This window comes from Mauremys reevesii, linkage group 8 (genome assembly GCF_016161935.1).
Source record: "Mauremys reevesii isolate NIE-2019 linkage group 8, ASM1616193v1, whole genome shotgun sequence".
In the NCBI taxonomy this organism is placed as follows: Eukaryota; Metazoa; Chordata; order Testudines; family Geoemydidae; genus Mauremys; species Mauremys reevesii.
In genome coordinates this window covers 39886607-39901040 of record NC_052630.1, presented here as the reverse complement: position 1 = coordinate 39901040, position 14434 = coordinate 39886607, and the positions used below count along the sequence as shown (strand labels likewise).

At 55.6% G+C, this 14434-nt stretch overlaps 1 protein-coding gene across 4 annotated transcripts in view; it reads left to right on the top strand.

Moving 5' to 3' along the window:
• Positions 1-660: 660 nt before the first annotated feature.
• PCDH12 (protocadherin 12) overlaps positions 661-14434 on the top strand; it is a 48077-nt gene continuing 34303 nt past the window's right edge. For all 4 annotated transcript variants that reach the window (XM_039483112.1, XM_039483114.1, XM_039483115.1 and 1 more), the window contains exons 1-2: positions 661-3713; positions 4300-4394. In XM_039483112.1, the coding sequence (XP_039339046.1) occupies positions 870-3713; positions 4300-4394 (2939 nt within the window). In that variant the 5' untranslated portion in view covers positions 661-869. The remainder of the gene's footprint in view (positions 3714-4299; positions 4395-14434) is intronic.

Sequence of the window (14434 nt, the reverse complement as noted above, 5' to 3'; positions counted from 1 at the left end):
GGAAACTGCTTGGCAGGGTGGGTTTAAGGGGCCAGGGCGAATATGGCAGCAATGGGGCATGGTGAGATGCCTGTCTCAGACTTTGTACACCACCCAGATTTTTCCATGTGTTCATGCCAAAGCATAAATTTTTAACAGTGGTGGGAATTAACTATTGGAACAACTTATCTAGTGACACAGCAATTCTCCATCATTTCCAGTCTTTAAGTCAAGGATGGATGCCTTTTTAAAAGATCTGCTTGTAGTTCATACAGAACTTATGGGCTTGATGCAGGAATTACTGGCTGAGGTTCTCTGGCCTGTGTTCTGCAAGAGGTCAGACAAGATTATCATAATTGTTGCATCTGGCCTTAAACTCTATGAATATCCAAACTTTTCCCAGAGCCACATAGCAGCTAACCCCACAAAGCTCACCACTCCTGGGAAGGCATTGTACTGGCACTCTTGTTCCTCCCTTTTCCTGTAGGTGGGGTTTCCCTAGGAAACAGCAGCTGTTCTGCTTCCCAGAGCTGGCAGGCAGCCGACTGGAGTCTGCATTGCCAGAGTCAGCCTGTACTTGCAAAGACTCTTCTCTTTTCCCCCCACACTGAGGTTTTTCAGCCTGGACAACAGCTGGATCTCCTACCTGTTCTTCTAGGCACTGGTGGAGAAGGTGGGGATTTTCTCTCAGTGTAGCTGGACTTGCCTGGGATTTCTGTTCCTCCTTCAGCTGGTAACATACACTGATGGTATCTGGAAATGGGACTGTCCTTGGGTGAATACAGAAATGATTTGCAGGTTCTTTAAGCTTGGTCTGGGTGTGCAAAGTTTTGAGGAAAAAGCCATCTGTCTTGGGGCTGAGCAACAGTGTGGTTGGCTTTCTCAGAAGCATGCTTTTATTGTCACACTTTCTGCTTCAATTCTTGGTGTTGTGCTGGCACTTTTTCCTTTGTATCGATTGCCAGGAGGTGTCCCCCTTTGCTATGCAATACAAAGTGTTAGAAGAAGTGCCAAGTGGAACGGTGATAGGGAAATTATCTGAGGATTTTGGCTGGGAAGAGAGAAGTGAACCAGTAGAGACCTTCCAGCAGCTGCATTTCCCCAAGGAGCTCCCTGTCCGCGTTGGGTCTGGAGATGGTTTGCTTAGCACATCAGGGCGGTTGGACAGAGAGCGGTTATGCAGGCACAATGATCCATGCTTGTTCTCTTTTGATGTTCTGGCTGCCATACACTTGGCTTTAATCCACGTGGAGATTCAGGTCTTGGACATCAATGATCATGCACCCCAATTTCCTAAACCTGAGCTGGAACTAGAAATATCAGAGAGTGCATCTTTACGAACACGGATCCCACTGGACAGAGCTCTTGACCCAGATGCTGGCTCCAATGCCCTCTGCTCTTACTCATTATCACCCAGTGACCACTTTGCTTTGGATGTAATTTCTGGATCTGATGGGACTAAACATGCAGAACTTGTAGTTGTTAAAGAAGTGGACAGAGAGCTCCACTCTTGTTTTGATCTAGTATTGACTGCCTTTGATCATGGAGAATCACCAAAATCAGGCACAACCTTACTTAGGGTAATTGTTTTAGACTCCAATGATAACAGCCCTATGTTTGCAGAGAGTTCTTTGACAGTGGAAATCTGGGAAGATGCTTTGCCTGGGACAATTCTTATAAACCTTACAGCCACTGACCCTGATCAAGGTCCCAATGGGGAGATAGAATACTCACTCAGTAAACATGCTTCACTGGAGGTGTTGAACATGTTCAGCATTGAAGCCAAGACAGGCAGTGTAGTTCTGAGACGCCCACTGGACTATGAAGAAAACCATACCTATGAAGTAGATGTGCAAGCCAGGGATCTTGGAGCCAACCCTATCCCAGCACACTGCAAGATCCTCATCAAGGTCCTGGATGTCAACGACAATGCCCCAGATGTGCACATCACTTGGGCTGCCCAGGTGCCAGTGCTATCTGAAGCTCTTCCTAAGGACAGCTTTGTTGCTCTGGTGACAGTAAGTGATCCCGATTCTGGAAACAATGGTCAGGTGCATTGTTATCTTAGTCAAGGACTTGAGCATTTCAAATTGAAAAGAACCAACAGATACACTTATATGCTGTTGACCAATGCCATTTTGGACAGGGAGAGGTGGGCAGAATATAACCTGATGTTAATGGTCCAGGACAATGGGAATCGCTCCTTAGCTGTGAGGAAACACCTCACTATATGCATCAGCGATGTCAATGACAACCCACCATTGTTTGAAAGAATTACATATGATGTCACCATTGCTGAGAACAATGTGCCTCCATCCTACCTGATTACTGTCAAGGCTCACGATGCTGACTTAGATTTTAATGGAAAGGTCAGTTATAGCATCCAGGATTTCTTTGTTTCAGACTTGGTCTCTATTGATTCAAAAACTGGTGAAATCTTTGCGCTCAGAGCTTTTGATTATGAACAAATGACAAGTCTGGAATTCCTGGTGACAGCAGAAGATGGGGGTCACCCCAAACTTGTGTCAAATGTTTCTGTTAGGGTTAGTCTGCTTGATAGGAATGATAATTCCCCTGTGATTGTGCAGCCAGTGCTGGTGGGAGGCAAAGCAAGGATCATTGTTCTAGTCAATGCACAGACCGGATGCCTGTGGCTATCTTTAGGGAACGACAGCCCCCAAGGTACAGCAATAACCACCATGACACCAACACTGAGTTCAAACGTTTCCCTGCTATTCACCATAGCTGCCAGGGATGCAGATTCTGGCATGAATGGGGCCCTCCAGTATGATATTCTGAGTGGGAATGATACCAGTTTGTTTCTCATTGATTCACTGTCAGGGCAGGTGTTTATCAACAGCAGCAATGCCAGCAGCCTCATTGGCAGTGAATGGGAAATGGAGGTGTTGGTAAGGGATCAAGGGAACTCACCGCTGCATGCAAAAGCCCTTGTGCAGTTAAGTTTCAGAAATCATCTTGACCAGCTGACAAACTCAGCCCAGGAGGCTCAGATGCTGAACCCATCCATGGTGACTGTTATCTGCCTAGCTGTGCTATTAGGCACTTTTCTTCTTATTTTGGCTTTAATCGTGTCTATATGCAAAAGAGAGAAGAAAGATAACATGGCCTACAACTGCAGGGAAGCAGAACATGCCCACAGACATCAGCAGCTCAAGAAGCCCCACAAACACATTCAGAAAACAGACATATATTTAGTCCCTGTACTCAGAAACAGGCAAGCTGTGCAGAGTGAGACTGAGCAAGTTCTGTCCTGTGAAGAAGCTTTGCTGAAGGAAAGTGCCTGGGATGACCCACTGCAGACTTCATTTCATTTAACCCCAACACTGTACAGGACCCTTAGAAATCAGAAAGGTCCAGCTGAACAGAAAGATGCCTTCAATCTCCCTGCAATACAGTGCAGACCCTTCCACCCACACAGGCTAAGAAATGCATCAAAAGAGAGCTCAAGCCTTCAAGATGCACAAACCCATTCCAAAAGCTTAGAGAACCCACAGCTGGAGCTTTTGGGAGATCAGAATTGTGACCTCTCACTGCCAACTATTCATCCCTCAGACATGACTCTGAAGAGACAGAGAATTGCTGAGCCAGATGTGAGGCCCAGGGAAGCCCATCCCCACCAGCACCTCCTGAGAAGCCTAGTGAGGCTGTCCATGGTGGCACTTGCAGAACAGGACCCCATGGGAGAACTTGCTATGGAGTCACCTCCTGTTCAGGTAGGCGCTGCCTCTCAGCTGTATTAGATTGAAGGGCCACATTATCCCTCACAGTCTCCTGTGAATCTCTGGGCATGTAGAGGGCACACTGAGGGAAGAATTTAACCTGTCCTATCTGGGTAAATGTTCCCAAGTTTCAACCTGGAGCCAGTCTCTCCCCACCCTGCACAGAGGGCAGGCCAATTTGGGAGAGTGCTGGGACATGTCAGGGGCTCAGTGGAGCAGTCACAGCACCAAAATCCCCTCCCCCTGACTGAGTTCAGCACTGCAGGGACAGGCCAGGAGGGCTGGGTCAGAGGGCGAGACGACTGTCACACAGAGAGGGTGTGATGCCAGTTTGTTTTCCCCAAGTGTAAGAGTGGTCAAATATAGTCTGTGCTGCGAAGGGAGTGAGAGGCAGCAGGCATTGGGGCTTTAGGCTGGGGGGGCTGCTTGCTCGCTCTTTGGTTTCAGTCTCCAAGTGGGAATGCCAAACCATCTGCAAGAGAAGGAAACACTATAAAGCGCCAGCACAGTGAGAACATCCTGACAGGAAGCATCCTGAGTGGTGACTGCATGCAATCAACAGACTCTTCCTGTCTTACAGCAAATCTCTCAGCTGCTGTCTCTGCTGCACCAAGGCCAGTTCCAGCCCAAACCAAATCACAGGGGAAACAAATACACAGCCAAGAATGGCAGCAGGTAAGATTCATACACAGCTAGTCCCCCTGCCTGCTTCTCCCCAGCCCCTGCCAGGAGAAGTCAGCTCCAAATGTCTCCAAAGAGAAGATCTTCATGCTAAGAGGGCTCCTTGGAGCCTCAGGGTGCCTGCTTGGCCACAGGCCTGTGTGCTGCCTCCCTGCTCTGTGTACCTGAATTTGGAGATGAGAGGGATGAGGGCGACAGGGCTGGACTCACTCTGACTTTGCCAGGGACCCAGGCCACAGCCCCATGCATGCTGGCTCATCCCTCGGGCCCTCCTCTCATGTGGTCCTGCCTGTAGCCTTGATTTGGGCACTAACACTGCTGCACTTCTTCCTTCTCCCCACATGAGCTGCTGTGGGTCAGCACCCATTGGCATGGCTAGGACTAAGACAGTGGCTGGATGGAAGAGAGAGAACATGGTCATTGGGGATACAGGAGAGCCCACTGAGAGGGAAGGAGGACCCAAAGGGGAACTGGGAGGAGACAACCCAAAGCCTGCAGTAGCAGCATCCACATCCAGGGAAGGGGCCTTGGTGAGAAGAGCAGCTGGCAGAGAGAAGTGAAAGGGGGGGCAGAGCAGGAAACTCTGGGCTAGTGGGGGAGAAAGAGAAACCCCAAAGGAGGAGATGAGGAGAACAGAGACTGAGAGGGATGGGGGAAAAGGGAGAGAGACCCTGAGAAGTATTTGGGAGGGGAAAAGAGACTATCAGAGGTATGCAGGAGAGGAGAGAATGTGGGAGGGATTGGGGGAGGGAGAGAGACTGAGAGAGAGATTGGGAGAGGGAGACTGTGAGGTGCCAGAGGGGATGAAGGATGTGGTCTCTGGGAGGGAGTTGGAGTGTGGGGTGCAGGCTCTGGGCTGGGGCAGGGGGGTTGGGGTGTGGGAGGGGGTGAGAAGTGTGGGCTCCAGCCGGGCGGTGCTTACCTCGGGCAGCTCCCGAAAGCAACTGGCACATCCCTTTAGCAGTGGCTCCTAGGCAGAGGGGGCTGGGGATCTCCGCACACTGCCCCTGCCCACAGTCACCACCCCCACAGGTCCCATAGGCCACAGTTCCTGGCCAATGGGAACTGCAGAGTTGGTGCTCAGGGCAGGGGCAGCACATTGAGACCCCCTGCCCCCCACACTCCCCGCTTGAGCCACAGGGATGTACAGGCTGCTTCCGGGAGTGGTGCAGAGCTAGGGCAGGCAGGGAGCCTGCCTTAGCCCCACTGCGCCACCAGACTTTTAGGGCCTAAAATCTCCTGGTTTGGCTTCAGTAGCCTCTGGACATAGACCTTGATTCTGGGAGACTCCCAGTAAAACCAGGAGGGTTGGCAACCCTAATATTGAGAGGGATGGGGGAAGGAGTGTGAGAATATAATCAAGTCACCTCTCAATCATCTTTTAGACAAACTAAGCCGATAGAGCTCTGTCAGTCTCTCACTGTCTGGCATTTTCTGTAGCCCTCGAATAATTTTTGTGGCTCTTTTCTGTAACCTCTCCAATTTTTCAACATTGTTTTTACAATGTGGCCACCATAATGGCAGACAGTCCAGTGCTGGTCCACCAGTGCTATATGCAGGCATCAAATCTTTGAGGGGACTGGGCGGGAGGGAGTCCTCTCTGCCATGTCTTCTAGGTCATCTGCCTTCACTTCTGCAGCCTCTTGGCCCATGCCTGCACACTGCCATCCCCACTTGCCTTTCTTTAGCAAGTTCTTCACCTTAAACCCAAACCCAGCTCTGCCTCACCACATCCGCTCCCCTTCCCTTGCCCACTTCCCCAGTGAATCCAGCTGTCTCTCCCATGCTCTTCCCCACCCCTTGAGCCCCTAACCTCCTTTCTATCAAATCCCACCTCTCCCACGAAGTCTGAAATCAAACACCCTTGGGTTAATCTATACTAGGGATCAACACTGCATTAGAACATAAGTGAGGAGTTGGTAGCATTGCCAGCAATGTAGGCAAGGTCAAGTGAGGTCAGCACTGTCACTTGTACCTAGGTACAACATCAAGGTGTGCCATGGCCTGTTGACATGATGCTGCGCGCGATTGCCCATCCTATGCTGCCTGCAAGGCAGGGGCCTGCCATGTCCTAGCACAGGGTCGTGTTCTAGTTAATACAAACCCAGAAAACAGTCGTGTGTGTGTGTGCGAGACCTCCAGAGTCTCCTATGTGTTTGTGGTATTTGTATCCTTGACTGTGGGCTCCCTAAGGCAGGGTCTGGACTGTGCCCTGTTCTGTTCCCAGCTCACTGTTGGCACTTAATAAATAATAACAATATTCTGGGTTTGTGTGACTGTACACAGGAGGGCAATCTCTTCAATGATTTCTCATCAAGCCTGAGACATGTTGCCACCTGCCCTGCCTCTGCCCCTAGGGTTGCCAACTTTCTACTCACACAAAACTGAACACCCTTGCCCCACCCCTCCCCCGCCCCTCCTCCAAAGACTCGCCCCTTCTCTAAACCTTCTCCAAGGTCCTGCCCCCGCTCACTCCACTCACCCCCTCCCTCTGTTGCTTGCTCTCCCCACCCTCACTCACTCGCTCATTTTCACCAGACTGGCTCAGGGGGTTGGGGGTGCGGGAGGGGGTGAGAGCTCTGGCTGGAGGTGCGGACTCTGAGGTGGGGCCATAAATGAAGAGTTCAGGGTGTGAGAGGGGGCTCCAGGCTGAGGCAGTGGGTTGGGATGCGGGAGAGTGTGAGGGCTCCGACTTGGGGTGTGGACTCTGGGGTGGGGGCAGGGATGAGGGGTTTGAGGTGAAAGAAAGGGCTCCAGACTGGGGGTGGAGCTGAGGGGTTCAGAGTATTGGGGTGGGGGAGGGGGGGCTCAGGCAGGGGCTTGGAGTGTGGGAGGGAGTATGGGCTCTGGGCTGTAGGGTGTGGGTTCTGGACTGGGCCAGAAATGAGGGGTTCAGGGTGCATGAGGAGGCTGGGGAAGGGGGTTGAGGTGTGGGGTGTGTGAGGGCTATGGCTGGGGATGAGGCTTGGGGTGCAGGAGGGGGCTCTGCTGGGACCAAGGGGTTTGGAAGGTGGGAGGATCAGGGCTGGGGCAAGGGGTTGGGGCATGTGGGGTGTAGGCTCTGGACAGTGCTTACCTCAAGCAGCTCCCAGAAGCAGTGGGATGTTCCCCCTCCAGCTCCTACGCAGAGCAGCCAGGTGGCTCTGCTCGCTGCCCTGTCTGCAGGTGCCGCCCCTGCAGCTCCCATTGGCTGAAGTTCCAGTGCTTGGTCTGGGGGCAGCGTGCGGAGTTCCAGTGCTTGGTCTGGGGGCTGCTCCTATGCATAGGAGCCAGAGGAGGGACATTCCATTGCTTCCGAGAGCTGTGTGGAGCCAAGGCAGGCAGGGAGCCTACCTTAGCTCTGCTGCGCTGTCGACAAGACTTTTAACGGTCCAGTCAGCAGTGCTGACTGGAGCCACCAGGGTCCTTTTTCGACCGGGTGTTCTGGTCCAAAACTGGACACCTGGCAATCCTACCTGCCTTAGGGTTGTCAATTTTCTACTCACACAAAACCGAACACCCATGCCCTGCCCCCTGCCCCACCTCTCCTCTGAGGCCCCATCCATGCCCTGCCCCTTCTCCAAGGCCCTGTCCACGATCACTCCATCCCTCGTCCCTCTGTCACTTGCTCTCCCCACCCTCACTCACTCACTCATTTTCACTGGGCTGGTTCAGGGGGCTGGGGTGCGGGAGGGGGTGAGGGTCTGGCTGGGGATGCAGGCTCTGGGGTAAGGTCAGAAATGAGGATTTCAGAGTGCGGGAGGGGGCTTCAGGCTGAGGCAGTGGGTTGGGATGCGAGAGGGGATGAGGGCTCTGGCTGAGGGTGTGATCTATAGAGTGGGGCCAGGTATCAGGAATTTGGGGTGTAGGAGGGTCCTCTGATCTGGGGTCGAGGGGTTTGGAGGGTAGGAGGTGGATCAGAGCTGGGGCAGGAGCATGGGGGTGGCTGAGGGTTGCAGGCTACAGGTGGCGCTTAACTCAAGCAGGTCCTGAAGCAGCAGCATGTCCCCTCTCCGGCTCCTATGTGGACGCACAACCAGGCAGCTCTGCACGCTGCCCTGTCTGCAGGCACTGCCCCTGAAGCTCCCATTGGCCTGGGTGCCCAGACAATTGGAGCTGCGGGGGCGGCGCTTGGGGCAGGGGTAGCGTGCATAGCCCCCTGGTTCAACTTATGTGTAGGAGCCAGAGCGGGGACATGCCGGCTGCTTCCCAGGAGCCACACAGTCCAGAGACTAGCAGGGAGCTTGCCAGCCCTGCTGCATGGCGCTGGCAACCAGACAGTCAACAGCCTGGTCAGAAGTGCTGACCGGAGCTGCCAGGATCCCTTTTCAACTGGATGTTCCGGTTGATAACCGGACACCTGGTAAACCTAACCTGCCCACCAGTGCACAGGGGACCTAGAGTCAGCCCCTTACTGCATACAATCCAACATACTGTGGCTCCAGGGTGTGCTGCGAGTGGCCAGACCACCACGCTGGCCCTTCCAGGTCCCCAGTATGAGCAGAGGGTACAGAGACAAGGGAGCTTCAAAGGAACACAAAGGAGCTGGGTCTGCAGACAAGGCTGGGAAGTACATGAGCAAAGAGCAGTGAAGGGAAGCTAGATCCTCGTCTGCCAGGGACAAGGGTGGTGGGTAAGGTGGAGGAAGGAGGGTGCCTGGCTGAGGAGTAGACAGAGGGAAGAGTAGGCTAGGCATGCCAGAAAAGCCTGGGTGGCGGGCAAGGAGGGGCAAGCAATCATTTTTAAAACTGAGAGGGCTAAGCCTTAAGTGGTGGGAAGCAAGGGGTGGGTGGGCTAGGGAGTGGAGAGGAGCTAATGGCAGGGGTTTGTTACAGGAGTGGGTGGGTGAGATTCTGTGTCCTGCATTGTGCAGGAGGTCAGACTAGATGATCATAATGGTCCCTTCTGACCTTGAAGTCTATGAGTCTATGTCTGCTGTACTGCCCAGGTAGGTTGGAGACTGTGGGGATCAGCTAACACAGTATCCCCAGCCCAGGTGACGTGACAGCCAGTGGTGGATTTAGAGTTAGTGGGACCCCCTGGCCCTGTGCTCAGCTTCATTTTTGCGGCCCCTCCTTGGGACCCAGCCAAGAAAAAGAACATTCTCTCTTATCTCCCTCCACCCCTGTTTTTTCATTCTTTTTTCTTCATCCTCCTCCTATAAGTAATCGCAAGTAAATGAAAATAAAGTGAGATACCTTGATTGTTCTTGTAGTATAACTTATTTTTCCACAGACCACTTGAAAATCGCAGAGAGTCTCAACAGACCACTTAATAATTTTTCCAAATATTATAAAAAATGTTGGGGTGCGGGGTCTGGCCAGGAGCTAGGGTGAGGGAGGGGGCTCAGGGTTGGGGCAGGAGGGTGGGGTGTGGAGCGCTTACCTGGGGCAGCTCCTGTTTGGCACGAGGGGTGCAGGTAGGAATGCAGGGGGCGGCAGGAGCTCACTTTTGGTGCTCAGGATGGGGGTGGGGATGTGAGGGGGTTCAGGAGTCAGGGCATGGGGTGGGGGCACTGGGTATGTGTAGGGGTGCAGGAGTCAGGGCAGGGGGCTGGGGGTGCGTGAGGGGGTGCAGGGGTCAGGGTGGGCAGGGGCGGGAGGTGTGTGAGGGGGTTGCAGGGGTTGGAGCAGAGGGCTAAGTGTGTGTGAGGGGTGCAGAGGGCAGTGTGTGGGGAGTGCAGGGGCTGGACAGGGGCTGGGTGTGCGTGATGGGGTGCAGGGGTCAGGGCAGGGGCTGGGTGTGGGGATGCAGGAGTCAGGGCAGGGGGCTGGGGGTGTGTGAGGGGGTGCAGGGGTCAAGGCAGGGGGCTGGGGATGTGTGAGGGGGTGAAGGGGTCAGGGTGGGCAGGGGGCTGGGGATGTGTGAGGGGGTGCAGGGGTCAGGGTAGGAAAAGGGCTGCAGGTGTATGAGGGGGGTGCAGGGGTCAGGGTGGGCAGAGGGTGTGGGTGTGGGTGTGGTCTGGGGTCATGGGAGTGGTCACGGCAGGGGGCAGAAGGGGGCATGCCCTAGTTCCAGCCCCTTCCCCAAGGCTCCGCCCCTGCCTCTTCTCCTCCTCCTCCCTGGAGCAGCGAGCATGCTGAGGGTCCGCTCTCCTCCCTCCCTCCTGCTGGCAAGCAGCTGATCCAGCTGATCGGCGGCGGGGGCGGGGGAAACGAAAGAGGCGGGGGAGGAGCTTGGCTGCCAGCAGAGCCTGCCCTGCTGCAGCAGGAGCTGGCAGCACTAAGCTTCTGCCCCCATGGGGGGGGAGGTGGAAAAGAGTGGGCCAGGCCAGGGCCCCTTTGGACCGTGGGCCTGGTGCCATGGTAAATCCAGTACTGGTCTGGGTGAGGAGGCTATGAAACTTGGAGAGGAGGGCAGTTTGTTACACAGGGGCTGCAGAGTCAGTCTGTGCTCCTGCTGCCTTTCCTGCACCTCAACAATACGCTGGAGAATATCAGTTTGATCTTCTAGTAGCCTCCGCATTGCATCCTGCCTCCTCTCATCATGCTGATGCCACCTATTATCTTGATCCCACCACATGTCCTCGCATTCATTTTGTGCTTTCCTGCACTCTGACATTGTCTGCGGCCATGCATTTGGCTGGCTCTTTCAGTGAGGGAGGACTGCATGAGCTCAGAGAACATTTCATCGCGAGTGCGTTTTTTTTGCCTTCTAATCTTCGCTAGTCTCTGGGACGGAGATGATACGGAGAGCGTTGAAACATTTGCAGCTGCAGGAGGAAAAAAAAAGGAGAGATGTCTTTAAAAAGACATATTTTAGAGAACAATGGGTAGACTCTTTCACATTGAACCAAGCTGTTAACATTACATAGCACATGTGCTTTCTTTACAAGGTCGCATTTTGCCTCTTATATTGAGGGCCTGCCGGTTTGGTGTGAGAGATCACACACGCAGGGCCAGCGGGCAACAAAATTCGGCTTGCAGGCAGCCATGGTAAGCCACAGTCTTTTGGCTTCGTTAACCTTCATTGGTTCTTCTTCGAGTGATTGCTCCTATGCATTCCATGTAGGTGTGCGCGCCGCGCGTGCACGGCTCTCCGGAACATTTTTACCCTAGCAACTCCGGCGGGCCGGCTGGGTGCCCCCTGGAGTGGCGCCGCTATGGCACCTGTTATATACCCCAGCCGGTCCGTCCGCTCCTCAGTTCCTTCTTACCGCCCGTGACGGCCAGTTGGAACAGTGGAGTGCTTCGTTACCTCCACAGCCCTAGCGTTTCTCCATTATTTTGCATAGTTCGTTAACTTAGTTTAGTTTAGTTGCTGGTTTAATTGATTAAGTTTAGTTAGTTGTAGTATTAGTAGGGAATTAGAGGGATTAACCCCTCTTCTTCCTCAACCGGTGCGGGCTTATGCCCAGGGCACCGGGATTCAAGCCCTGTGCGGCTTGCCAGCGGCATATGCCCATGGGTGACCTGCACGACTCCTGTCTGCGCTGCCTCGGGGAGTCTCACAGAACTGATAAGTGCCCGATTTGTGCAGCCTTCAAGCCCCAAACGAGGAAGGAGCGGGACTCTCGATTAAAGCAGCTCCTCATGGAGGCTTCGCTCCAGCCTCCCGCGCCGACCCCACCGGCGCCGAAGTCATCCTCGGCATGCAGCGCACCGGCGGCACCGAGCCGCCCCGGTACCGAGGCCTCTCGACACCCGGCACCGCTCCCTCTCCCCAACGAGGAGGCTCAAGACACCGAAGACGGCCTCGAAACATCCTCCGAGGCCGTTAGCCCAGCCACCTCCGATACAGACGGTTCAGGCTGTGGCAGTGCACAAACCGCCGACTCCGGCACCCCAGAGGCCATCAACTCCGGCACCACCCTGCTCCCAGCCGAGGTTGAGCTGCAGCTCCCGTCCACGCCTGAGGCGTTTGAGACGGCGAGAGAGCTTATCGAGCTCGCAGAGGCTCCGAGCCTCCGGCCCCCGGCACCGCCGGTGCAGGCTGTCCAGTCGGTGGGCAAGCCGGCAATGATACGGCCCCCAAGCCCCGACAGACGGCACTCCAAATCTCGGACCCGGTCCCGATCTCGGAGACTGTCACCACCACGCCGATCCCGATCCCAGCGCCGATCACCGTTGCGGCGCCGCTTCCCGTCCCAGCGCCGGTCGCAGTCCCGGTACCGTTCAGCATCCCGGTACCGGTCGCAATCCCGGCACCGTTCCCGCTCTCGATCGTGGTCAACGAGTCGCCGGCACCGCTCTCGATCACGGTCACCGAGTCACCGGCACCGCAGGAGATCTGGCTCCAGGGCCCATTCTCGGCACCGAGACTCCCGGAGCCGCTCCTGACGCCATCGGTCACCATCGCGGTCGAGCGCCCGACGCCGTTCGAGCTCCCGGCACCGTCGGTCGAGTTCCGGGCACCAGTCGAGCTCCCGGCACCGGTCGAGCTCCCAGCACCGCAGCGCACGCCGGTCCCGCTCTCCGATCCGGTACCGCGATGACCGGCACCGAGCCTCGGCACCGCTCAGAGTCCTGCCACCGGCATCGGAGGCACACTCGGGTGTCGCCTCAGCTCCGCCCTGGCCCTCTCATCAACCCTCGATCGCTTCTCCCGAGGGCAGTGGTGCTGACTTTGGAGCCGAGTCCCAAGGCCGGGAACATGGTCCCCATCAGTGGGGATTTTGGGTCCCCTGGGACTACCATGACCCTCGAGCGCTTCCCTTTCCCCCGAGGCCGGTGGGAGCACAGCGTCGGGAGCCAGAGGCCACAGTCAGCAGGCCGCCCCCATCACCGACGGGAGAGACCACATTGCCACAGGATCCGACTCAAAATCCAGGCTCCGTGGCGGCTGAGCACCCGTTGGAGGAGCAGGCTCCTGACGAGGTACTCCCAGGTCAGTCCTCGTCATCTTCTCCGGACGAGGCAGTGGCGGGGGCATCCACGACCGACCCCCCGCCTATTGATTTACGGGCACACCAGGACCTTCTCCGCCAAGTGGCGAAGGCCATTAACCTGCCCGTCGAGGAGGTCCCGGAGGACGAGGACCCAGTGACTAATGCCATTGGAGCGGAGGCCCCGATGCGGGTGGCCCTGCCCTTTATCCAGACAATTCAGCGTAATAGCACTACCATCTGGCAGTCGCCATCGTCGGTCCCCCCCACGGCACGTGGGGTGGAGAGGAAGTACTTGGTCCCGCCCAAGGGGTACGAGTATTTGTACATGCACCCAACTCCGGACTCTCTGGTGGTCCAGTCGGTAAACGACCGGGAGCGGCATGGACAGCCTGCGGCAGCGCCGAAATCTAAGGAGGCACGGCGCATGGACCTGTTGGGGCGCAAGGTCTATTCAGCGGGTGGTCTTCAGCTCTGAATCGCCAACCAGATGGCGCTGCTTTCCCGGTACACCTTTGACATCTTGGTGTCCCTGGGGACGTTTTCGGAGCTGACCCCACCAGCCTCACGCCAAGAGTTCTCGACACTCTTGGAAGAGGGCAGGAAAGCCTCCCGGTCCTTAATTCAGGCCGCCCTGGACTCCGCTGACTCAGAAGCCAGAACCGTGGCCTCCGGGGTGATTATGAGGCGCATTTCGTGGCTGCAGTCCTCCACCTTGCCGCCTGAGGTGCAGTACACCCTCCAGGACCTCCCTTTTGACACCCAGGGTCTCTTCTCAGACAAGACTGACTCTAGAATCCAGACCCTGAAGGATGGCCGGATTGCCATTCAGACTCTGGGCATGCACACGCCAGCTACCCAGAGAAGGTCATTCCGTCAGCAGCCCTACCGGCCCTTTACCCAGGCCAGGTCAAGGCCTTTTAACAGTCGACATACGGCGTTACACCGCCGCAAGCCGTCGGGGAGCAGGCGTAACCAGGCCCAGGGCCCTTCCAAGGCCCCTCAAGGTCCCAAACAGGCCTTTTGATGGGACGCCCGGGGACGGCCCATCAGTCTCACTCCAGGATCCTACCCCGTTATTTTCCAACCGTCTTTCCCACTTCCTCCAGGCGTGGTGCTCCATAACATCGGACAGCTGGGTCCTCAGTACCATCCAGCACGGTTACCGCCTTCAGTTTATTTCGCCCCCTCCCTCCCACCCACCTTCCCTGTCCCTCTTCAGGGACCCCTC